Below are 26,778 nucleotides of genomic sequence, written 5' to 3'. Positions count from 1 at the left end.
CAAAGGTTTTTCTTGCTGGTCAGTCCACTGTTCACTTTTCTTTGACATGTTCCAATTGAGATATAGATGCCTACTAAGAATTTCAAAAGGTATATACATGTATTCTATTTATGTTACCTAAATACATTTATATATATATAACCACCTGAGGTTTCTGAGTCAATTGAAAATGCATACAACCAGGGAGTTGTCACAACAAGGATGGGCTCTCAACGTGTTCTCATCTGATAGTTGCGCATATTTTGAACACTATTGCCCAACGATTCCTTAAGCTACCCAGGTTATATGCAATGTCAGAGACGCATACGCTTATCCTTGACCACCCTTGACTAGTCGCCATTTATATTACAGCTAAATCTGACAAGACATACCGTGAAATGGATACATGGCAACACAACACAACGTACAACAATGTTTGAGTAAAAAAAACACAGTCTACTAGATAAATAAATTCTATGGCATGTAAGAATTCTCTATTGTCTCAGTACAGCGAAACAGTTCAACATCAAAAGAGAGTCTCTTAAATCAACATGGAGAACATTTACTAGTATATCCTCTCTGCGTTCATCAGCCACTATGAATTGAAGTATTCACTATTATCATTAATACTTGGCACTTGGTGGAGTACTCGCTGTTTTGAAATCTTGCCAAGACGTGTGTACCAGTCCAGTCCAGGGTTACCTTTGTAATCACAGTAGAATTACTGAGCCCGTACGGAGTGCACACAATCAACACCTATCGCCACAAGCAGTGTGCACCCAAGCGTGTCCTTAGAAAGACTAGACTTTTTCCTCTGACACACTGTTGGGTGTGTTGTCATTGTGGTGTGGTGCTTGTAAGGGGAATACACATTGCCTTGCTGCCCATAATCCTGGGTGTCTGACAAAAGAAATGTGTGCAGTCTACAGAGTATCTGACATTTTTAAACTGTCTAAACACTCTTGGCAATGATGTTTTATCTATATCCTTTGTTGGGAACATAGGGACATTCATAGACTTGAAGTGTAGGAACATAAACTGATACAAATTTGCTGTCAAGTGATTCAGATGTGTCAAACATGTAGGCAATCATTTTCAGTGAAAGTCCTTTTCGCAGCCTCAGAAGTCGCTAATACTGGTTCGTCGCTCTCAGATGTTGGGCCTTTTCCACCAAGAAAATGCAGAATGTCCAACCCTAGTATAGCCGATATCCACTGTGTATACACAAGTGTTTGAACAGCTGAGAAAATTTCAAACCATTCATCAAGTGTTTCAATCTACTCACTGGGGCCTAAGCCTCGAGGAATACCAGCAAAGACCATATCCTGCCCCAACGATTGCACTAATATTAACATCGAACACACCTGGGCGTTGATCTATAATACTTTATTAGTTAGTTTACATTTCTGTTTAAATATAACAATACACTCATGTACACTCCTGCCCACTACACATACAATATGATGACATTAAAGCTGAACTATTATTTCGCGATTGGGGAAACTCCCATAAAGTAGATCGACATTGAGAAACATTTTTATAACAGAGTACACAGCTCTTAGTTCCGCCATCTTGCCATTCCTCGTCGTGACCACAGCAAGAGAAAAAACTCAGTTATTCCACTGTAAAAGCGCGAGAAAGATTTATTTCAGGACAGGTGAGTACTTAGTTCCTTCTGTCGTTGATGTGATAAAGACTTCATACACCGATAACATCGCCATCGTGGTCTGAGGAGGAAGACAGGCTGTGAGTGTGTTTGAGGTCATCACAAGTAAGCAGCAAAACTTAGCAGTACTTAGTGTACTGAGTGTATATTGGGTATATCACAGTGATGAAGTCAACTATGAAGTACATGTAATCAGTAATTGTCTCCACAAGCTGGGAAAACAGTGCTAAGAGCGCTGGCATCTGATCTGAGAGGTGCTTTGGTTCGATACCCGTGTGGCGCAGCAAACTTTTCTTCGTCAAGTAGCTGCTGGGAATAGCGACATGGCTACATACAGGGTTGGGGGAGGCAGGACAGTGAGAGAGGAATTTCTCATCATGTTTTATACATTGTAGTTAGTTAATGTTGTTATGTCAAACATCTAGAGTACTCGTTTTAAGCTCAAGCTTATTATGAATGTGTTTATTTACTTAATTGCTTTGTAGACACGAATGTGTTGTGTCCACATGATTTGTCTGATAACCCATACTCTCAGCTATTATCATCATCTAGGAAAAGGTAGTTTAATACATTTATTGTTTATATATGCTAAATAAACACATAATAAAGTGAGAAATCGGAAAAAATTAAAAGAGAACAGGAACCGAGGAAACAAACAATTATCGTTTAGCATTGAGGATAGTCTTACAAAATGACTACTGAGGTTAGTTAGGGTATGGGCTATGAGTTATGTTCTAATAAATAACAAAACGAGATAACAACAACTACTTGACAATAGAGCTTACAGAAAAAGTTTTGTCAGTTTACTGACTCTATGACACTGATAACATGCTACTGATACTATGCCACTGACACTGTATTACTCCATGACCCCAGACACATGACAGTTTGCTCGTGTCTCACCACGTGGTTCAGACGCTGGTCCTGTACAGGGGAGACCACTGTCAACAATGTCTGCTCATCCGTCGTCTGCTCAGGTGAGCCACTCTCCCTCCCTGCACGCTTAGAGTACTTCAACTAGTTTTATCATCCTACTTTTGTTGTGTGCTGGTCGTTTAAGCTAGTATAATGCTGGTGTAGATATTTAATGTCATCCTGCTCATCATCATCTCAGTGATGTACCCGGTGTTCAGTCTCATCATGTTCTCCTCTCACTGTAATAACTATCACAGGGTAAGCGACCTAAAGGAGGAGGTGGTAGACAGAGTTGTACAGTCAGTGGTCGTGTCAAAGTTTACCTTTACGCTGTGACTGATGAACAGGCGGCACTACTTATAGATACAGGTAGGTTGTATTTTTAAATATACTTTACTTTTTAAAACTCGAAATATGTAAAAGTAGGATAAAAAGTAAAAGTAGTGAAAAAGCATTCACAAGTAAACATCATAGTCGATAAAGCAATGAAAATGGTGGATAACTGACAGAGAAATGATAATCATAATTATGATTGGAATCATAATGAGCAGCTTTATGATCGAAACTAGATAATGATGATCTGTGTTCGATGTGAATAATTTTTTTAAATGTCATTAGTGTAATCAACAGTTACAGCTCCTCGTAATAATAAATGATAAGTTCAAAAGAAATTGTCTATTATAAGTTAGAGAAATGTGTATGTTCATTGGCAATCAATCATTTCTTTTTAAAGTGAACACACGTCCTCTGGAAGAGGTAAAGAAAAACACAGGCGCTGACATAGAGTTTGACCCCAACCCCTCACTTGTACCAGGTATGAAGATTCTTATCATCCGCGGTCTTCCTTGTCAGATCGAGGCAGCAGTCAGTCTCATCAGCAGGAAGACTGGTTTAAAGGTTTGTTTGTTGACAATCAAATAAATATTAGAACAGTGTGCAACACATTATAACGTTTGAGATAAAAAATACCTTACCTAATGACAGAAAATACAAAGGGCCATCTACTGTAACGATTCGCGATTGAGACGAATCTAGTTAGATTCATTTTTATTTTTAACTTTCCCTGTGGTCAGGGAAGAGCAGTCGCGCGAGCGCTGACGTAGCTCTGCGTGACGATTCTTTTGCGTCATATAGTGAATGACGTAAATGAACAGAGGACGTGTTAACGGGGGATTCGAACGGTTCTCGTGGCAGACGAGACCAAGCAGTTGGTGTGTACAGAGCTCCGTGAGGAGTGTACAGTATATGGTTAACTGCCAGCAACGGATAGCCGACGTGCGTCCAGTGGAGTATTATCGTGTGAAGTATTACCCAGTGTGGTACAGGAATCAATCCAAGCGGAATATAATATCTTCGCCGATACGGATTTTATCTTTTATCTTCACGAACTGCGTGAAGAAATTCAGAGGATTAGCCTGCTGGTCAGTGATCTCGTCAGCGCCAACCGTCTGAGAAACGTTTGGAAGAGGTTGACGCTGGAGGGGGTAGCGTTATTTTATTTTGTTTCATCCTCATCTCATCGTTAGTTAATTTCATAAACATTAAATGTGTTAATCGTTGGCAGGACCTTTTTGTTGAAAAAGGTGAAAGAGTGCGGCGAGCGTAGTTTACATGCAGATGTTTACACGCGCTCGCAAACACATTCAACACACTCTTTCGTAAAACGTTACATCTACAGTATTAAATAACACTATACAATACAAGTAAAGTCTGAACACAAATACTCAAATGACTTAATAAGCAGTTATTATTTACCTGACTAGATTGTTCTTCACACAGGACCCATTACCAGACCAGGCCCAGACATTCTGGCTACAGTGGGTGGAGGCCGCGTTCCCTGATCTCGACTCTCGCGCCTACTTCCTGCCTCCTGTCTACGTCAACCGCGTGCCCATGACTAGACAGGCAGCTGCTGGTCAGGAGGTTCTCGTCCTACAGTCAGCACCTGGACAGGCTGGTCAGTCTAACCAAGTGCCGACGAGTTCATCTTCTGCTGCTCATCTGTCCATTTCTCAACCTCCTCGTCTTCAGGACAGTGATGTCAGAGACGATGCTGCCATGCAGCGGATTTTTGTCTGTCTTCAGAAAATGTTTGAAGAGAACAGAGATGTGATGGTTGGACTGACTCAGCTTCAGTTCGGACAGTACCTGGGTCAACCTTGTTACGCTGCCGCCGCTACCCACCTACCCCGACCCTCCAACCTTCCTACTTCTCTACCACACAACTGGAAACAGGGAGACTTTGATGTGCTTCTCATTCATCGACAGTACGGACTGGTAGTCTGTGAGGTGAAGGCAGTGGGTGACAATATCAAAGATTTAAACAAGTCACAGCAGGATATAGACAATAACATTAGACAGAAAGTGAGTAACGCCGTGTCACAGCTGGACAAGGCGGAGGCCATATTGTCTCACCTGGTGTCCGACATCGCTCCCGGTCTGCTCGTCACTAAGGTCATCGCCTTCCCCAACCTCACTGCTCGTCAACTTCAACAGGCCATCTCCGGTGACAACCTCCTCATTCAGGTTTCTCAGTACCTTTCTGTTATCTTACATATATTCTATAATATACCTTACAGAGTACCTAAATGTGTAAACAATTTTTTATTAATAGAAGAAAAAACGATAATGTAGACAGTGCATGTGAATGAGAATGAAATGTGGTGATAGTGTATCTCTATGTATGAAAAAGAGAAAATAATTGTTTGGGGGAAGGGGTATGTTTCAATATCAGTGTTAGCAACGGCATCCACAAATGTTTGTGTGTAAGTAATGGTCGTTGTTATCAAATCGAATTCCCAATGTAGTGTTACTTGGCAAATAAACGAATTCTTCTTTATTTTTTCTTCTTTGGTGCACATTGTTGTCTCCATACTATCTCAGCACGATTTGTTTCAATAAAGTCATTCATGTAGACAGCTGTTCTATCTATTTTAACAACATTATTATCCTGTAGGAGCCATTCTAAGCTACTGATTCGTGTTTAACTTGTAATTAATACTTTCATGTTGAGGGTTGGTTAATTTTCGTTAAGTTTACTTTCATCTTCTATCTCTATATTTAACTCTTGTCGCATGACATGATGTGGATCCTTTACAGGACCTGTGTCGATGTCTGGGAACAACAGATCCCTCCAACATCCCAGGTCTGTGTCTGTGCTGTGATCAGTTGTCTGACCCCAAGACCCCGTGTGACGTCAGTAGTCACGTGCTGAGTGAACTCGGACACTGGTGGCAGCGACGTGTGGCTGGGGCTGGACCTGACAGTCACATGACACCTGAGTTGTACAAGACACTGGTAGCCAGGTAAATATGACAAAAATGTGTAGTCACAACACTGTCACAGTCTAAGCCTGTCGTGTACGATGTTAGATGTCACATCAGTGTTCACGCCACTTCTAGTCAGAGAAATATTTAACAGACTATATTTCGTAACTAAGAGTTTCATCTTTAACAAGGCTTGGTAAGTGTTACCAGAAGCTACAGGGAATATTTGGAAATGTGATGATTTGCGACAAAGCAGAAGTCCATAACTCCGATGTTGTAATCAATGGCATGTTGGTTGGTCCTCATTCTACGGTGCCAACCTCTCCAGGAAACTGAGTCTTTGCAGTTGATAAGATTTCCAACAACACTTTCTTCACAGTATATACGACAGTCCTCACTTCCAGTCACGCTTGTAAATAAGACATGCGTTGTAACTACACTAACACCTGCTGACCTCACAATTCTGACCACAGTGACACACCTTATATTACATTTTACATTGTAAACATGTCATTATCAGCAGTCACTTGTACTCCTAAAATACAAATGAACGTCAGATCACATTATTGTTGTTTACAGGAATATGTTGACAAATAACTTTTGTGTAGATATAGAAATTCGTCAGTTTAAAAGTTAAAGTGCATCTCAAATGTTGGAATCTTTGTAGTGTGTATAGCAGCGGTTCTCAACCTTTTACATGTGACGACCCCCCTGACGAACACCGGTACGTCCGCGACCCCCCTTAGCCAGCTAGATCGGTGGAAGAGGGGGGGGGGGTGCCTTAGCTAACCTCGAACGCCGCGTCGAGGAAATCAATGCAATTCAACTACGAAAGAACAAAGTTCGTATCTGCAAGAAGTATAACTGTTAATGAAATTTTACTAAAGCAAATTCTGTGTTGCTAATAAATATTATTTTATTGGACACTGACTTTGATTAATGAGAAGGTTGAGCCTGCTTGCTGTTGCATAGAGAAGCGAACCTGTGTGCGATGTTCGTACCCACTGCTATTCGCAGCTCAGCCTCTGCGTCCACACGATTTCTGTATTTCCACTTCAGTGCTGCCAATGCTGAAAATCCTTGCTCACACATATACGAAGTTGAAAATGGCAGAAGAACTTTCATTGCTTTCTCAGAAAGGAGAGGATATTCAACGTTGATGCTAATCCAGAATGTTGGCACTGGTGTTGTTTGGAAGACCATTTTCAGGGATTGGTCACTCGAAAGGTCGATGAGCTGCTCTTCTTCTTGCGTGGACAACCCGCTTGTGCTAGGATCAGCCAGAAATGGATTACGAATCCACTGGTATTTAGTCACATCAATTTCAGCGAAGTAATGCTGAAACCTTTCTTGCAGTCCGTTTAGATGGGCAATAATTACATTCTTCACCTGATCAAGATTCAAGTTGTCAGCCTTGCACTTACACAAGCACGGAAACATATCAAAAATATTTTCTTGGCGTATCTTTTGCGTCCACAACGAAATTTTTCGGACGAAAGCATTCATCTTGTCAGTTGTTTGTAATATGGTGGTGTCCTTCCCTTGTCTGGTCATGGCCTTCTGTCAGGGACCTATAGAGTACTAGGACTGAGCACGTGCGAATGAAAGGGTGTGAATGATGGACGTTTCCTGAATGCGTGCCTTTTAGATGTTTAAAAAAAAAAAAGAGAGGTGTGACTGGAGAGGGAGAGGGGAGTCAGCGATGAGAGATTGGGGAAGAGAGAGGGCAAAAGGTGAGAGGAGGGAGATTGGAGGCTTAATTGTTGAGAGGGGGATTGTGTTTTGAGTTTTGGAAGTGAGAAGTCACTGAATTGCCGAGACAGTGTACTTGAACAGAGAGAAGAGATTTGGAGTTTGAGCCCCCGCACCACTCGGTTACACAATGTAAACTAATTTCACTAATACCAGTATAAGAAACTTTTTTTAAAAAATGACCACCTTCGCGACCCCCTTGCAGGCACGTCGCGACCCCCCAGGGGGTCGCGCCCCACAGGTTGAGAACCGCTGGTGTATAGAATATATGTAAAATATGACCCACCCTCAACCGGCCATATTTTCCTCGAAGATTTTCCCGCATTCATACAAACAAAACAATCAAACAATACACACACACACACGAAAAGACACATTTGTCATATGATAATAAACAAAATGCAAAATGTGTAAAGTGCATACTCACCATCCTAAGGAGCATGCTCTTAACGCTTAAGAACAAGAAGAAAACATGGACAGAATACGAGGGACAGGAAATAACACACGAACAATAAAAAGATTAAACAACAGTTCTAATGATAAATTAAAAAAGACATATACAGAAAACGCAGAGGAACCAAATAAAATAAGTACAAGAACTGAGAGTAAGACGATATTGCAAAAGGAAGACGAGCATGGAAGTTGTCACAAATGACTAGCATGGTGGGATAGAGTGTTAGTAATAATTTTCACGGAAGAAGTGCGTTTTCAGCGCATATGTAGCTCATGAAACCTGTATTCATCCACTGATGTAGTTTCAGGTTCAACAAAAAAATAAAGATGTTGTAAGTCCGACTGTTTGCCAGAGGCGAACCATTGTCACAGTGTTATAATTACTCTATTGTTTTTTCTAAATACTTGTTTTCTACCAGCTCACTAACTGCTTTCTGTAAACTTGTTAAACTTGAAATATATTTTACCTTAAAAAAATTTTTTATGCTGTTTAACATTGTCCTGGAGTACTTCAATACTTAATTTGGAGCAGATCATTGTGTCCTTTATAGAAGTTTCTTCAGTTAACATAAGTTATAATAACTTATTATTAATTGAAAATAATAGTAATTGTTTTTGTAAAAGACATCAACTGATGTGACTGTACCAGGTTCTGTGGTCCGGCGACAACAGTGACTGTGCCATGTACAAGTCCTCCACGTGTGAGTGTCAAGACCCTGGGTCAGGCCGTGTGGTGGACAGGAGAGTGCTATACTGCTGTCATCACACTCTTCCCGGAGCAAGTTCACCTGCTACACACGGCGCCTCCCAGAGTCTATGTCACCGGACCGCCCGGTACAGGTAAAACTGTGGTGCTGCTGCTGATGGCCATACAGTGGCTGCGGTGTGGTCACCACGTCTACGTTGTCAGTACCTGGTATCAGAGTCGTGCAGCGTGCATCATGTTGTATCACCTGTTGCTGCAAACAGTAAAGACACAACAGTCAGCAGGTGTATCCCCCGGTCAGCCTCACCTGCTGCTGTATGATGTCGGTAAAGACGTGGAGAAGATCGTCAACGACTTGTCACAGGCAGCAAGAGGAGGGTCGTTGTACGTCATCGCTGATGAAGTGACCAGGTGAGTAGTGCGTCGTGTGATGTGATGATAGACACACAGGTAGATGCCGCTCGCTGTAATGTTATAATCACCACCAGGTGTCTAACAGGTGATATTTCCTTAATGAAAGGGACATCTGCCATGCTCACGCAAGTTTCGTACCAGTAAGTAACTATTTTTTTTTCGCACACGCTTTTTACAATGACATGTTCTACGCATGCGCGATCTGCCAAACGTGGTTACCATGGTGACAAGCCTCGACCTCGACTTTCCGAAACAAACGGTAGTTCGCGTGACCGTAGCTTTCATTCAAACAACAGGTATACAAGTAAACAAAGACGAGATGGAGGTGCTTCAAGACTGATGGTCAAATTAAATGAGAAAGTTGTGATTTGTCCTGATGAACACATTGTGACAGTTAGCACTGAGTTGAAGACAACGAAGTTGAACAAAGATGTGAAGTAGAAGACTACACCAGTCGATGGATTTAATATATACTCAACAACAAATTTAAGATAATAATACTAAATAAGCATTTAATACATTATTACTTAAAATTATCAAAGAAAAGTTGCATCTTATGAACTTTGCATGTTATATAAATATATATATATATTAGGTAGAATTTCTGTTATAAGTGACATATTTAATACAACTATATTTACTACTTATCTTGGAAATCAGTTTCACCCTCCCATCCTCTTTCTCCTATAGACCACATAAACACAGAAAGTAAAATTTTTTTTTCATTTTACACTACAATTTCTTTATCATATTCCTGCCATGTACGTATTGAAGAAGATGAAACTAGTCCTTACACATTAGTTTCGTACATCTGTACAAAATTCTTTTCAGTAATAAACGGTAATGCTTGTCAATTGCTTAATTTTATTTGTACAAAATACATTTACGTGTATACTTACACATTTTGTGTCAGACAACAGACATATACTTTCTCTTGCCTCCCTCCCTCATGCATGTATACATATCTACACACACAACCACAGCATTCACCGCTATTCACACGCATTATTATGTACAGTGTCAGTGAGCTTAGTATACAAGTAGCCTCCCCTTGACATCAACGTGTTACACAATTACTGTCTAGTCACACACAACACAGACATACTCTGAACACGTGACTTTATTGTGAATTAAAGTGATTTTTCTGTTTATAAAACTTCATAAAATACTTTGACAGGCATTGAACACTTGTGATGTTTGTGCGCTCGACGACCTTTGATCAGCGGGAAGCTGTGTGTGACGGTAACTATAGCAACACTCATGTCTGTCACAGGTCAGAATACTTCCACACTGTGTGTTACAAGCTGCTGACACAAGTTCCTGATCTCCATCTTTGGGCGGCAAGTTGTTTCCATGGAGACGCACCCGCCGGCTTTCAAGTGGAATATTTAACCAGACCCCTCCGCTCTCCACCGGCCGTCGTCAGGGAAGTCAAGAAGGACGAGATTATCACTGAACACCGTGATGTCCTGCCGTACAGTGAGCGAGGTGTGCCCGACCACACAGACGGCCCGCCAGTCAAGATACTGTCTCACCGAGGTAAAGGTCACTCAGGTGTCTGGCCAGGTGACTGTGTGACGTGCGGTCGTGACGTGGCCAGCTTCCTACACAGTCTCCGTGTTGGTGTTACAGGTAGGTGTGAGTATTGTGTAGTGTAACGTCTGTTGACAGATAAACTCGGTGTGATAAATAACAGGCATGTGAGAAATAGTCTTGTGAAGATGAATGTGAGATATGTTGTTTCGCCTAACTACCTACAGGGTGACAGCTCTTCATACCATTCCGTCTTTGACCTTTTATCTGAACCATGGTTTATGTGGACTGGTCATCTCTGTGTGCCTCCACGACCCACAGAGCTATGTCGGCGGGAGCCTTGTGCTCCTGGCAGGTCCAACCAAGCCGAACAGGTCTGTCAGGGTAGAGGCCAGACTAAAATGTTGCACCCTGGCCCTCCAGGTTGGGGGTTTTGCTATGGGTTAACAACCCATTCAAGTAAAACATAAACTGTTACAGAAACTGCAACAATATCGCAACAGGGGCCTGGTCAGGAAGATTCCTCTCCAGAAGAGCTCATGACGCAGGCTGGTGAAAGCCCTAGGGAAGCCAGCTCGCCGACTCATCTTCTGACGACCAAGGCAAGAACCAGGATAGGGACCTGGAATATCAGAACCCTCTATGAAAGTGGCAAATCAGCTCAAATGGCGAGGGAAATGAGAAGATACAATATCACGGTCCTCGGGTTATGTGAAACCAGATGGAATGGAAGTGGGCAGACCAGACTAACATCAGGGGAAACCATAATTTACTCTGGCCACAAAGACCTCGACCACGACCATTCCCAGGGAGTAGCACTGCTGATGTCAACAGAGGCAACAAAGGCGCTGAGGGCCTGGGAGCCAGTCTCACCACGGCTCATGTCTGCAAGATTCAATGCTAAAGGAAGGAAGACTACCATCATCCAGTGCTATGCACCAACGAATGCCGCAGATGAAGAGGAAAAAGAAGAATTCTATAACTCCCTGCAGTCTCTTCTTGACCGCACACCAAGAAGAGATCTGAAGATTATCATGGGAGACCTAAATGCCAAAGTGGGAGATGACAACACCAACAGAGAGCTCATCATGGGAAGACATGGCGTCGGCACCTGCAATGAAAACGGGGAGTTCTTCATAGACTTCTGCGCTTTCAACGACCATGTCATTGGTGGCACTGTATTCCAACACAAGAATATACACAAAACAACGTGGACTTCCCCGGATGGCCAAACGGAAAACCAGATCGACCATATAACAGTTGGTCGAAGGTGGAGAAGGAGTCTCCAAGATGTCAGAGTGAGAAGAGGAGCAGATGCTGCTTCAGACCACCAGCTTCTAATAGCAGTCTTCAAGATCAAGCTGAAGTCCTTCATTGATACATCAGGCAGACCACATCACAAGTTCAATACCCAGTACTTCAAGAAAAAGGAGACACGGGAAATTTATAACTGTGGAATTAAGAATAAGTATGAGGCCCTTTCAGGATTGGTGGAAGAATATGTGGAAGAACACTGGTCAACACTCAAAAGAATTTGGAAGTCAACCTGTACAGATGTTCTAGGAAAGAGGGAAAGAAAACATAAGGAATGGATGACCCAAGAGATCTGGGCAAAGAGGGAATCAAGAAAGGGACTGAAACAGAAGCTCAACCAGTGCCAAGACCAGCAAGAGAAAGAAGGTCTCAGAGCGAAATACTGGGAAGCCAACCGCCAAGTGAAGAGGTCGGCAAGGGACGACAAGAGACGCTTCACCCATGAACTGACAGAGGAAGCAGAGACAGCAGCCACACAGGGAAGCATGAAGAGATTATATGAAATAACACGAACTCTGTCAGGCTAGAGCGTAAACTCAAACAAGCCAGTGAAAGACAAAAACGGCAAGACCATAACAAATGACGCAGAGCAAAGAGACCTCTGGATGGAGTACTTTGAAGAGATGCTGAATAGACCTCATCCACCATCCTTACCTGACATACCACCAGCAACTGCACAGCTTCACGTCAACACCAGCCCTCCCACTAAGACAGAAATCATCAAAGCTATCAAAAGCATGAAAAATGGCAAAGCAGCAGGCCCGGACGGCATACCTCCAGAAGCATTAAAGGCAGACCCAGAAACAACAGCAACAATTTTACAGCCCCTCCTACACAAGATCTGGGAACAAGAGCTAGTCCCAGCAGACTGGAAATTAGGCCACCTGGTCAAACTTCCAAAGAAAGGAGACCTGTCCCAGTGCAACAAACTGCGGGGAATCATGCTGCTGTCCATCCCAGCAAAGTCCTGACAATGATAATACTAGAGAGACTGAAGAAGGCACTAGACATGAGAATGAGACCAGAACAAGCAGGGTTTCGCCAGGACAAATCATGCACTGACCACATTGCAACCCTTCGTATCATCATAGAACAGTCCATCGAATGGCAATCCTCCCTTTATATAACCTTTGTGGACTTTGAGAAGGCCTTCGACAGTGTAGACAGGGACGTCATCTGGAGACTGATGAACCACTATGGTATTCTACCTAAATTCATAAACATCGTCCAGGGATTGTATGAAGACTCATCCTGCCAAGTTATCCATAATGGCAAACTCACTAAACCTTTTGTAATGAAGACTGGCGTAAGACAGGGTTGCATACTATCACCGACAATCTTCCTGATGGTCATAGATTGGGTTATGCGTAAGACGACCCAAGACAACAACACCGGTATCCAGTGGACCTTCACTAAACAGCTAGAAGACCTGGACTTTGCAGATGACATTAGTCTCCTCTCTCATCGGCAGAAGCATGCTCAAACCAAACTGAGCAAGCTAGCAGAGGAAGCAGAAAAGACCGGCTTAAAGATCAACAAAAAGAAGACCGAAGTGATGAAATTCAACAACAAGCAGGAACTTCCAATTCAACTTCAAGGACAGAACATCCTAGAAACAGACCGCTTCACATATCTGGAGAGCATCGTCACCAAGGATGGTGGAGCGAACGACGACATCAGAAGCCGCATAAACAAGGCCAGGCATGCTTTCAACAGTCTGCGCCCCATCTGGAACTCCCGAGCATTATCCCTTCGCAGCAAGACCCGCATATTTAACACCAATGTGAAGGCAGTCCTACTGTATGGCTCTGAAACTTGGAGAGTGACAAACACCATCAACAACAAGCTCCAGACCTTCACCAACCGATGCCTTCGCCATACTTTGAGAATAAGATGGCCTGAGAGGATCTCCAACAGCAGCCTGTGGGAAAGAACTAACCAGAATGCCACTAGTCAAGACATCAAAAAGCGCAAGTGGGGACACACCCTGGACACACACATAGGACACACCCTGCGCAAACCGGCTGACACCATTGCCAGGCAGGCACTTGACTGGAACCCGCAGGGGAAGAGGAAAGTTGGGAGACCAAAACAGACTTGGAGAAGATCAGTAGAGAGCGAGGCAAAGGCTGCCGGAACCACATGGGCAGGGCCGTGCTTAGGGGCAGGCGGACGAGGCATCTGCCTAGGGCCCCGCGCTTCAAGGGGCCCCGCGCTTTTGATTGATATGTGACTTTAGATCCCAACTAAAACCGTGTGATCGTCGCGTGAGGGCCCCGCACATGCCCTTTGCCTCGGACCCCGCGGGGGCTAAGAACGGGCCTGCACATGGGCCCAACTGAGGGGGGCTGCCCAAAACCGGGTTCGCTGGCGAAGTATTGTTGCGGCCCTATGCTCATCGAGGAGTAACAAGGAATGATGATGATTGTTTATGTGGACTGGTCATCTCTTAAATTGTGACATCATTACCCAGGTTTCTGAATCGGTTTCTGTATCTTTACAACGTGTCTCAGTTTTCTAGAACATTTTTATTCAACTGTAACATCTACGTCATCTATCTATATGTTAGACCTGCTCATCATTACTTGTGTCTACTTCACTGACTATCCATGTTTGGAACTGCTCACAACTCACTTCTCCATTTTGTGATATACGGACCTGTGCCTCATGGCTGCACTGTGTGTAGAGAAGATGTTTGTGTCCTCTTCATCTCAACGATGCGACTGACAATGAGTGTGATATCAGGGATTGGTGGTTGTATGTTGTCTGCTCCATGTGTGTTTGAGGCTGCTGTCACGTGATCTTGTGTCTGGATACTTACCTGTGTTGACTACAACTGAAGTAGTCAGGTGAATCTTTGTTCACCTCCTCTTGACTGTGTGACACCTGTAATGTTGCTGTGTGTAACGCGTTGTTTGTGTTGTTTACTTTGTGTACAACATGTTGAGTTTACCTGTAGTGTGGTTGTGCTGTGGAGTCTGATAATCTACATGGACATTGCTGACTGCTTATGTCAAAGCTAATGGCGTAAAAGTGCGCTATCAAGATGCCATTGTTAACATAATAAACATTATATTGATCATTATGTATATATTATTATTACATTCACTGTGTAAGTCACGTGTTACTGTTATTTTACGTCGTGTTTATATCCATGTGTCTGTCAGTGTGTACGCTGTATCTCCGACAAGTAACTAACAGTAGAAACTTTGAATTGTAACAGAGAATGTCACGACAACAGCCACGACCGTCACCTCCACCAACGGCGGCACAACTCCGCCCTGCCTGCAGTGGAGAGACGTGCTGGTGTTGTACTTGAAAGACATTAGTGACGACTCGGGTATGATGAAGGAACTGAAAGAAGCGGGTATCCCAGTGCGGATGATGAAGGACGATAACATCGAGGACGTTGCCACGGCCCGCTGTGACGTGTGGGTGACGAGTGGACAGCGTGTTTGTGGTCTGGAGAGAAAAGTTGTCGTCTGTCTGGAGGATCAAGTTTTATCCCGGTTCTGCTGCATGTCCCGGTGTACGTCACAACTTCTGATTATCTACTGTTAGGACAAACCAAAGGGTATCTGACGTCATCACATGACGAACATCACGTGACCTGCCCAGTTGGTTACGAGAAGAAGTGAACAGGTCACGACTTTCAAATGAATAAAGACTTTTAATTGTTATCCACCGAGTTCATGTTCACAAGTGTCTGTCAGTTCTTTCACAATCACACTTCTTGCAAGACCAGGACATGACTCCACGGTGTTGGTTAGGAACCTGGTCAGTCCCGCTACACTTGTTTGTTTGCTGTCACAGTACTTTCAACCCAAACACTTGTAACTACACTAATAATTCTCACACTTTGATCTTTACGTGTGTGTTTTCCCATGTGCGTGAATGTCACGCTGGTTATCTTGAACATCTTCTGCAGTAGGGTATAGATATTAATGTTTTATGTTCTTTTTACAGCATAAGTAAAGTAGACAAAAATACAAGACCCATGTTATTCAGTGAAGCTTGTCTCGCTCTATCAGCCAACAGACAGACATCCTGCACCAATGGTCACACCCGTTACAACATACCCTGGTGTTGATAAAAACAATTTTTGGTGATTTTTTTCATTTGTAAACATAACAGCCTTTTTAAAGCTTCAGAACATTTAGGAAGAGCAATACCTAATTTGACTTACAAAAATATCTGTTGTTACATCTCACCCCGGACCCTGGGCCTCGATCGCCTCCATTACACAAGGCGACCTGTCAAGTCGAAACAACGGACAGAAAGGATTGTCTTTACTATCCGCTTCCACTGCCCACCTATAATTATCTACCCCGCTTCAGCTGTTGTTCTGACCTAGAACCAGCTGGTTCATGACAGAATATTTTGTTTAATTTTTGTCGATTTCCTTGTTGATGATGATTCTATAAGTATCGTGACTCTTTTTCGCTTCCTTAAGTACTTATCCCATCTAAATCTTGTCTAAACTTTTAAAATATTTCAACTCCTATAATGTGAATCCTCTTTTTCCTCACTAATTCCGTGTACACTGCCACTCTCAGCCTCTCTTTTCTTTCTTTGCCAATAAATGTGTGTGTGTTTGTTTGTGTTTTTGAGACAAAGATTTCATATTAACCTTGATAAAAAATTTTCTGTTCGCTGGTCTACATCACATATAGATGCCATAAAACAAATCCTTGTGAGGGAAATGAATATCCTCGTTGGTACGTATTTACTGAAGAAGGCAGTTCAATAACAACTCCAATTCTTTCGGTTTTGTCTGAAGTCATTTCCACGCTAGAATCTTCCTGTAGTTTACTTTCAAGTATCATGTACTTCCCCAATAAATGACAGCCAGATGGGGAAGCATGTACCCGAGTGGTTAGAGCGATGGCGTCCAAACTAAGAGTAATCTGTTTCAATTCCCGATTAGCCAAGCATGCTCTCCTAATCACCTACCCAGCGAGAACGGGGTATCTGACTATATATAGGGTAAGACATCGCTCTCATGTAAAGCTGGCTCCAAGAAAAGTGAGGTCTCTAACACCTTACCAACGACCTCAAAAGATTAGACGCAATACATAAAGATACGTTAAAATTATTATTATTATTTACAAAATTTGTAAAGCACATACCCACTCTCCTAAGGAGCATGCTCTTAGTGCTTAAGAACAAGAACGAAACACGGACAGCATACGAGGGGCAGGAAAACAAACAAATAACATATGAACTAGAAAAGAATGAACAACCATACTAAACAAAGAATAAAATCAAATACAGAAAACACAAAGAGGAACCAAATAACAAGAACAAGAGCTGAGTACATGATGTTGCATAAGTAAGAATGTGAAAACGAATAGCATTATGGGAAAGGTTGTTATGAGTAATGTTTATGTAAGAGGTACGTTTATAATATAAGAATATTATTTATATTGCATCTTTAGTTCATCGTCGAGAAAACGCAAACAACACAAAGCATTATTCACCTTTTCCGGCGTTTTTTTTTTTATTTTTAAAATTCTTTTTTATCTTCCTCGTCAGAAAATGCCCAATAATCGTCTAAGGATGTCAGATGGCCATTTTGTAGAGAACAGGACTGTAGTGTTGCCTTTTACGATGTAAATCGTAACCCTGGTAACAACACCGCCCACTGGGAAGTCATTTCATCTGGAGTATCACCAACTCGGAAGTAGAACGTCAAAAACAAATATTCTTTTTAGAAGCATAAACAATTTTATTCACCACGTAAAAGCCAGCCTGAGATTATAAGGTAAACAAAAAATCTTCAGAAAGTTGCTTTTTAATTTTTTTAATTGCTTAACAAATATAAGGAACTTATTGAGTCTTTAGAAAAATTAATTAAAGCTGCTGATTGCCATACAGTGGCTGCGATGTGGTCACCACGTCTACGTTGTCAGTACGTGGTGGGGAAGTCGTGCAGCATGTTGTATCACCTGTTGCTGCAGACACACAGGTAGATGTCGCTCGCTGTGATGTTAGAATCACCAACAGTTAACAGGTGATATTTTCTCAATGAAAGGAACACCTGCCCTGCTCACACAAGTTTCGCTCCGCTACGTCACTAATTTTTTTCGCACACGCTTTTTGCACTTACTTGTTGTACGCATGGGTGAACTGCCATACGTGGTTACCTAGGTGATAATATTAAACCTTGACCTTGACCTTCCAACAAAACGGTTATCTCGAGACATATACAGCATAAAACAGACAGGAACACAAGTAAATATTACATGACTTGAAAGAGAAGTAACAGCGTACTAAAAGAATAAAATCGAATACAAAAAACACAAAGAGGAACCAACTAACAAGAACAAGAGCTGAGAGTTACAGGATATGTAAAATGAAGGATGATTGTTAGCTGTAATGTTTACAGAAGACGTGTGTTGTCATTGAACATGCAAAGGATTCAATAGTGGGTTATTTGACGGTTATGGAAAGGCAGAGAGTTCCATTATTTCGCTATACAATAACTAAACATCCTGTGGCAATATGTTGTTGTTCTGGTGACAGGAAGAGGAAGGAGACGATCATCAGACGAGGACCAGACTTTTGTAGCTGAGATAAAAGGGAAGAGCAGTTCGGAGAAATACTCAGGGAAGGTGCCAGCAAAGAAATTAAAACACAACACGGACAGTTTGTACTGATGCCAGAACGGATGGGAAGCCAGTGTAAAAAACTAATGAGAGGGGTGGCGTGGTCACGTGTCCTGCTCTAAGCACCAGATAATAATATGGAATGTTCATTTTAACTTTAGTTTCAAAACAGCCAAAAAAAAAAAAAACACACGCAACGTTGCTTCTTAAGAGCATAGCATGGAGAATATATTTTCAGGTAGAATTTCTTTTAAAAGTTACATATTTATTTACTACTTTATTTACTACTTATCTTGGAAATCAGTTTCACCGTTTTCTTCTCTTTCTCCCAAAGATAAAATAAACACAGAAAGTAATGTAGAGCCTTATCATCTACCTGCTATGTACTTGTTGAATAAGATGAGACTAGCTTTAGTCCTTACACATCAGTTTTGTACATCTGTACACAATTCTTGTTAGTAACAAACGGTAACGCTTGTTAATTCCTAATTTTTATTTGTTGTTAGGAACAGGGGGTTGTTGCCCCTGTCTGTGTTAACCAGGGATTATTGCCCTTACCAGTATCAGTGAATTTTTGGGTGCGTCGTGTTTAGCGTCAGAACACGACGTCATTTTATGACGTAGTTTTAGATTGTGTGGGGAGAGTGAAAAATTTTTGGAAGAAGCAGACGACGGGAGACGAGAGATAGAAAAGACAGGCGTGAAAGTGGTCTGACTGTACGTGTGGATACAGGGACCGGTAATAAGTAAATTAGTTGCTTGCCCAGTCAAGGAACTACGAAGGGACTCACTGGGAGTGTGGAATCCCAACGTAACCGCCGGAGAGATGATGAGAAGCGGACGGAGAAACATCCGATACGTTAGTAAAAATTTTCTAGGGTTTATTTATCAAAAACCAGTTCAAAGCATATTGTGAGTTGTATAATTTTGCTTTTGTAATGACATTTTATTTCGTATGTCCTGTAATGTTTCGTCCTTTACTTTTGTTTCAAGTAAACTACCACGCGGTAGTGAAGTTTAGCTTCATGCGCATGCGCAGACTATACCCATACGTTTAGATACGTCCGGAGGATTCGATTCACTACAGAGCTGTAACAAAGGTCGCTAATACAATCCTGTGTGCAGTGTAGCAGGATATATATTGCTCATAAGTCTTAAGTATCCTGCTAAGTTTACAAAGATTAAAATCACCGAGAATAAACTTAGTGTCGTCTGGGCAAATGACATCTATGTTTGTGTGTCCGCCGTCATTCGATAAGTCAGGGTTCAACGAGGTCACACTCTCCTTGTCCGCACGGAGATTCACCAATTTCAAAAAAGCATAAAAAATAACGGTAAGAGATAGAAAAAATTGAAACTAATAATAAGAAATCAAACTGTGTGAAACAAAACTGTTTACATTTGAATCCTGCATGAACAGTCACTTATTAGATAATCAAAAGCAAATCAGGTAGGTGTAATTGAATTTTTTTAAAAAGTCACACAGGATTGTACATGATATATCACGGAAGCACAAGTTACACCTCCAGTCAATGAATAACACTTTGACAACCACATATAAACTTGAAATGAATAAACATTGTTCTTGCTCCTAAAAAATCAGATTGATGCATTTAATAATATTATTATCGGTTCACTAAGAAGGTACAGAGCCGCGCGAAAACAAATCACTATGGAGCACTGAGTGCCTGCGAAGCAAATTTTCACCTGTGTTAAAAAATTTATATCTGTTAAATTACAAAAAAGACAAATATATATGATACGCCTTTTCAAAGAGCATTTTAAAAACATTTACGTGGTGTTAATTTTTATAGGTTTCGATTTCTCGTAGTAAGCTGACATCAAAACTGTATGGGGCTTAGATTTCAGAAACTGGTCGGAAGGTCACGACTCAGAAATTCAAGAACATTTTTTGTACATGATATATACAAGCGTAACGTGCCAAACAAGATCATATTTTATTAGAATATATATTAGAATTTAAATATTACACAAGTGTTTGAACAGCTGACGAAATTTCAAACCATTCATCAAGTGTTTCAATCTACTCACTGGGGCCTAAGCCTCGAGGAAACCAAAGACCATATCCTGCCCCGACGGTCACACTCATAGGAACATCGAACACACCCGGATGTTGATCTATAATACTTATTGATTTAGTTTACATTTCTGTTTAAATATAACAATACACTCATGTACACTCATGCCCAATACACATACAATATGATGACATTAAAGCTGAACTATTATTTCACGATTGGGGAAACTCCGATAAAGTAGATCGACATTGAGAAACGACAGATCCTAGTTCCGCCATCTTGTCATTCCTCGTCGTGACCACAGCAAGAGAAATAATTGAGTTATTCCACTGCGAAATTGAGAGAAAGATTTATTTCAGGACAGGTGAGTACTGATTTCCTTCTGTCGTTGATGTGATAAAGACTTCATACAGCGATAACATCCCCATCGTGGCCTGAGGAGGAAGACACAGGCTGTGAGTGTGTTTGAGGTCATCACAACTCACAAGTAAGGAGCAATACTTAGCAGTACTGAGTGTACTGAGTGTATAATGGGTATATCACAGTGCTGAAGTCAACTATGAAGTAATCAGTAATTGTCACCACTAGCTGGGTTAACATTGCTAAGAGCGCTAGCATCTGATCTGAGAGGCGCATGGCTTCGATACCCGTGTGGCGCAGCAAACTTTCCCTCGTCAAGCAGCTGCTGGGAATAGCGACATGGCTACATACAGGGTTGGGGAAGGCAGGACAGTGAGAGAGGAATTTGTCCTAATGTTTTATATATTATAGTTTGTTTGTATGTTCTTATGTCGAACATATCTAGAATACTCAAGCTTATTGGTGTGTTTATTTACTTACTTGCTTTGTATACACGAACGTGCTGTGTCCACATGATAATCCTCACTCTTAGCTATGATCATTATCTAGGGAAAGGTAGTTTTATACTTTTATTTTTTTATATATGCTAAATAAACACATAATAAAGTGAGAAATCGGATAAAATTAAAAGAGAAGAGGAACCAAGGAAACAAACAGTTATTATTGTTTAGCATTGTGGGTAGTCTTACAAAATGGCCGTGGTGCTTTTTTCTATTATTTATTTTCGCTAGCAATAATGCATTCTTCTTCTTCTTCGTCGATCACTCAAATGGACACGCCTGCCTCCTGCACAAATGATGCTGTGCGCCGCAGGTCCTCCAGGCTGCCGTGTAGTTTCCTCAATACTGGCGTCTCATCAGTCCAAATGCGGTGCCTGAGTTCTTCGTGCATGGGACATTCTTGCAGTAGATGTGCTGTTGTCTGGCTGCCTGTCTGGCACGGGCACTGGTCTGTCTGGCCGATCCAGAGCTTGGTGTAAGGTGGTGATTGAGACGGTTGTGGCCTGTCCTCAGCCTGAAATAATGACCTGCTCAGCTTTGTAAGCAGGTAGTATGGGTCGTTTCGGTTGAAACGTGGGTGCTGCTGCAGCCACTTGTTGTGCTGTTTGGCCTTGATGATGGATTTGCCTTCACTGTAGGTGGTGGACCTGTCTTGCTGCTCTTTTGTGGATCCTTCCTTCGCAAGAGTGTCTGCGGCTTCGTTGCCAAAAACCCCACAGTGGGAGGGAATCCACTGTAGGACGACTGTGTAGTCTCCGCATAAGGAGGAGAGAGCAGTGGACAGGTCGTTCAGTTTCTTGTCTCTGGCAGTCTGTAAGGCCTGCAGAACAGACAGAGCGTCCGTAAAGAAGACGACGTTGTTGGAGGTGTCTGGACTGTTTTCAACGTGGGTGGCACCGGTCTGAATGGCAACTGCTTCAGCCTTGAAGTTGGTGGAGTAGAGGCCGGTTGCGAGAGAAAGACGGTCTTCTCTTCCTCCTGGGTACCGGATGTAGATTTCGGCGCCACCATTCTTCACGGCTTGTTCAGCTGACCCGTCAGTGAACACGTGAGTCCACTGATCTTGTGGGAAGTTGTTGTGGATATACTCCACAGTACAGGACTTCTTCACAGCGTCTTGGGAGTCTTTCTTGCTGACACCAGGGATGCTGCAGTGAATCAGGGGGAAAGCAGTTTCATTCCATGCTGGGTTTGTCCGGCACATGGGGATCTCTCTGAGGTCGTGTTCCAAGATGTCTCGGTGTTTTCGTTCAAGGATCCTCGCCTGGTGGATGAAACTTCCCCTTTTCAACCTTCCCTTCGTCGGCTGAGCCAGTCTGTTTCTCATGGGGTGATTTGGAAGTCTCTTGAACTTAATGCATTCTATAATAGAAAACCCAAAGCATTACAAAAAAAAATTGCTTTGTAGCAAAAATTCACAAGCAAAAAGTAACCTATAAACGTTGTAATTAAAAAAAGGAGTACTGCAAAAAATGTGTTTAGGATTGAACAATGTGCATCTGTACAGCATTCAAAAAGAAAGGTGCACACACAAAAGAGCATAGACAGAGACTGAGAAACATGCAAAAGGAGTAAACTGTACTAAACTTCCCAGCAGCCCACAGACATAAGCACTCCCGTTTGAAGTATCAACTGACCAGTAGGAGAGATTAAATGTGTCACCAAGAAAGCAAAACACCATCACTGTCCTATAACATCTTACAACCAAATGATTACAAATGTCTCAGAAACCTTTGTATTCTTCTAAAACATACTTCTTAGTTCTCCTGACACTCTGATATATTGTTTTCATCATACCTGAGTTTTGAGCTGTACTAGTACTACAATTACTGAGATGCATACAATCAACCCATTACCTGGAACATAATTCAAATCGAGGTGATCTGCATCAGTAACAGCATAGCAAGGCTCCCTACACCTGCACCTTTTTTTCAAGCATTTTGTTTATGTTTATAGGAAATTTTTCTTTCACAAAGATTGATTCAATACAGATTATGCATATTTCTAATGCAGACATTCAAAAATTTTGACAGTACCCATACGTTTCATTCACAATTTGATGATTTCCCAAAATCAGAAAATATCCAAATAAAAATATTCACACAAGTGCGCCGTAGAGCTTAGTTAGGGTTTGGGTTATATTCCCTTAAATAACAAAACGAGCTGTCAACGACTACTTGATAATAGAGCTTAAAGAAACAGTTTATGGAACTGATAACATGTCACTGATACCATGCCACAGACACTATATTACTCTATGACACCAGACACATGACAGTTTGCTGGTTTCTCAACAAGAGTGGAGACCACGTGGTGCAGGTGCTGCCTCCGTCAAACTTGGTCCTGTACAGGGGAGACCACTGTCAACAATGTCTGCTCATCCGTCGTCTGGTCAGGTGAGCCACTCTCCCTCCCTGCACGCTTACAGTACTTCAACTAGTTTTATCATCCTAATTTTGTTGTATGAAAACATCTTTAATATAATGCTGGTGTAGATATTTAATGTCATCCTGTACATTATCATCTCAGTGATGTACCCTGTGTTCACTTCTCCTCTCACTGTAATAACTATCACAGGGTAAGCGATCCAGAGGAGGATATGGTAGACAGAGTCGTAGAGGCGGTGGTCGGGTCAAAGTTTACCTACACGCTGTGACTGATGAACAGGCGGCACTACTTACAGATACAGGTAGGTTGTATTTTTAATATGCTTTACTTTTTTTAAAAACTGACAATAGATGAAAGCAGAATAAAAAGTAGACAGGAGAAAAGTATAGAGATAGGATTCACATGTAAACATCAAAATCAGTAAAGCCATGAAAATGGTGGACAATCGAAGAGAAATGATCATCATAATGATGATTATGATAATTATAAAGATCAGCTTTATGATTACGAGTAAATCACTAATGATCTGTGTTCGATGTCAATACTAAAAATAAACAATAGCATTAGCGCAATCAGCCGTTACATCTCCTCGTAATGATAAATAAACAGTTTAAAAAAATTATCTTTTATAATTTAGACAATTGTGTATGCGCATTGAAAAACCCTTATAAAAATGTATTTCTTTTTAAAGTGAACACACGCCCCCTGGAAGAGGTAAAAAAGAACACAGGCGCTGAGGTAGAGTTTCACCCCAACCCCTCACCTGTACCAGGTATGAAGATTCTTATCATCCGCGGTCTTCCTTCTCAGATCGAGGCTGCAGTCAGGCTGATCAGCCAGAAGATTGGTATAAAGGTTTGTTTGTTGACAATCAAATAAATATTAGAACAGTGTGCAACACACTATAGAGAAGGAGATAAAAAAATACCTTACCTAATGACACAAAATACAAAGAGCCATCTCCTGTACTAAATAACTGTAGACAATACAAGTAAAGTTTGAACAGAAATACTCAAGTGACTTAATAAGCAGTTATTATTTTATTGACCACACTGGTCTTCACACAGGACCCATTACCAGACCAGGCCCAGACATTCTGGCTACAGTGGGTGGAGGCCGCGTTCCCTCATCTCGACTCTCGCGCCTACTTCCTGCCTCCTGTCTACGTCAACCGCGTGCCCATGACTAGACAGTCAGCTGCTGGTCAGGAGGTTCTCGTCCTACAGTCAGCACCTGGACAGGCTGGTCAGTCTAACCAAGTGCCGACGAATTCATCTTCTGCTGCTCATCCGTCCATTTCTCAGCCTCCTGGCCTTCAGGACAGTGATGTCAGAGACGATGCTGCTATGCAGCGGATGTTTGTCTGTCTTCAGAAAATGTTTGAAGAGAACAGAGATGTGATGGTTGGACTGACTCAGCTTCAGTTCGGACAGTACCTGGGTGAACCTTGTTACGCTGCTGCCGCTACCCACCTACCCCGACCCTCCAACCTTCCTCCTTCTCTACCACACAACTGGAAACAGGGAGACTTTGATGTGCTTCTCATTCATCGACAGTACGGACTGATAGTCTGTGAGGTGAAGGCAGTGGGTGACAATATCAAAGATTTAAACAAGTCACAGCAGGATGTAGACAACAACATTAGACAGAAACTGAGTAACGCCGTGTCACAGCTGGACAAGGCGGAGGCCATGTTGTCTCACCTGGTGTCCGACATCGCTCCCGGTCTGCCCGTCACTAAGGTCATCGCCTTCCCCAACCTCACGGCTCGTCAAGTTCAACAGGCCATCTCCGGTGACAGCCTCCTCATTCAGGTTTCTGTACCTTTCTGTTACCTTACAGGTCTTCTATAATATACCTTACAAAGTACCTAAATGTGTAAAAAAAAAAAATGGTCAATAGAAGACGAACTGATAATGTGGACAGTGTATGTGAATGAGAATAAAATGTTGTGATAGTGTATTTGTATGTATAAAATACAGAGAAAATAATTGTTGGGGGGAAGGGGTGTGTATAAATACCGGTGCCAGTAGCGGCGTCCACACGTGTTTGTGTGTAAGTAGCGGTTGTTATCAAATCGAATTCACAGTGTAGTGTTACTTGGCAAATAAACGAATTCTTCTTTATTTTTTCTTCTTTGGTGCCCATTATTGTCTTCACGCCATCTCAGCACGATTTGTTTCAATAAATTCATTGCATGTAGACAGCTTTTATATCTATTTTAACAGCATTATTATCTTGTTGCAGCCATTCTAAGCTACTGATTCGTATTTAACTTGTAATTAATACTTTAATGTTGAGGGTTGGTTAATTTTCGTTAAGTTTACTTTCATCTTCTATCTCTATATTTAACTCTTGTCACATGACATGATGTGGATCCTCTACAGGACCTGTGTCGGTGTCTAGGAACAACAGATCCCTCCAACATCCCAGGTCTCTGTGTGTGGTGTGATCAGTTGTCTGACCCAAAGACCCCGTGTGACGTCAGTAGTCACGTGCTGAAGGAACTCCGACGCTGGTGGCAGCAACGTGTTGATGGGGCTGGACCTTGTACTCAAATGAAGACTGAGTTCTACAAGAGACTAGTAGCCAGGTAAATATGACAATAATGTGTTGTCACAACACTGTCACAGTCTAAGACTGTCGTGTACGATGTTAGATGTGACATCAGTGCTCACGCCGCTGTTCTCGTCAGACAAATCGTCAACAAACTATATTTCAAAAGTAAAAGTTTTATCTTCAACAGGGCTTGGTAACTGTTACCAGATGTTACAGGTGATATGTGGAAATGTGATGATTGGCGAGAAAGCAGAATTCTATAACCCCGATTATGTAATCAATGGCATGTTGGTTGGTCATCAGTCTACGGTGCCAACCTCTCCAGG

At 42.0% G+C, this 26,778-nt stretch overlaps 1 protein-coding gene and 1 long non-coding RNA gene across 2 annotated transcripts; both read left to right on the top strand.

The window, feature by feature from the left end:
- Positions 1 to 1,330: 1,330 nt before the first annotated feature.
- Positions 1,331 to 26,168, top strand: LOC112567473. Its single transcript, XM_025244166.1, has 7 exons — positions 1,331 to 1,636; positions 2,522 to 2,622; positions 2,818 to 2,842; positions 24,117 to 24,194; positions 24,585 to 24,748; positions 24,961 to 25,013; positions 26,141 to 26,168. Exons 2-7 carry the CDS (start codon positions 2,596 to 2,598, stop codon positions 26,166 to 26,168), a joined length of 375 nt encoding a protein of 124 aa, XP_025099951.1. The 5' UTR covers positions 1,331 to 1,636; positions 2,522 to 2,595.
- On the top strand, positions 9,099 to 15,395 carry LOC112567894. The gene is made up of 3 exons (XR_003099938.1): positions 9,099 to 9,148; positions 10,425 to 10,783; positions 15,222 to 15,395. It is a non-coding gene; the product is annotated as an uncharacterized LOC112567894 (long non-coding RNA).
- Positions 26,169 to 26,778: the final 610 nt, after the last annotated feature.

This window comes from Pomacea canaliculata, linkage group LG7 (genome assembly GCF_003073045.1).
Source record: "Pomacea canaliculata isolate SZHN2017 linkage group LG7, ASM307304v1, whole genome shotgun sequence".
Lineage (NCBI taxonomy): Eukaryota > Metazoa > Mollusca > Gastropoda > Architaenioglossa > Ampullariidae > Pomacea > Pomacea canaliculata.
This window is presented reverse-complemented; position numbering and strand designations above follow the sequence as displayed.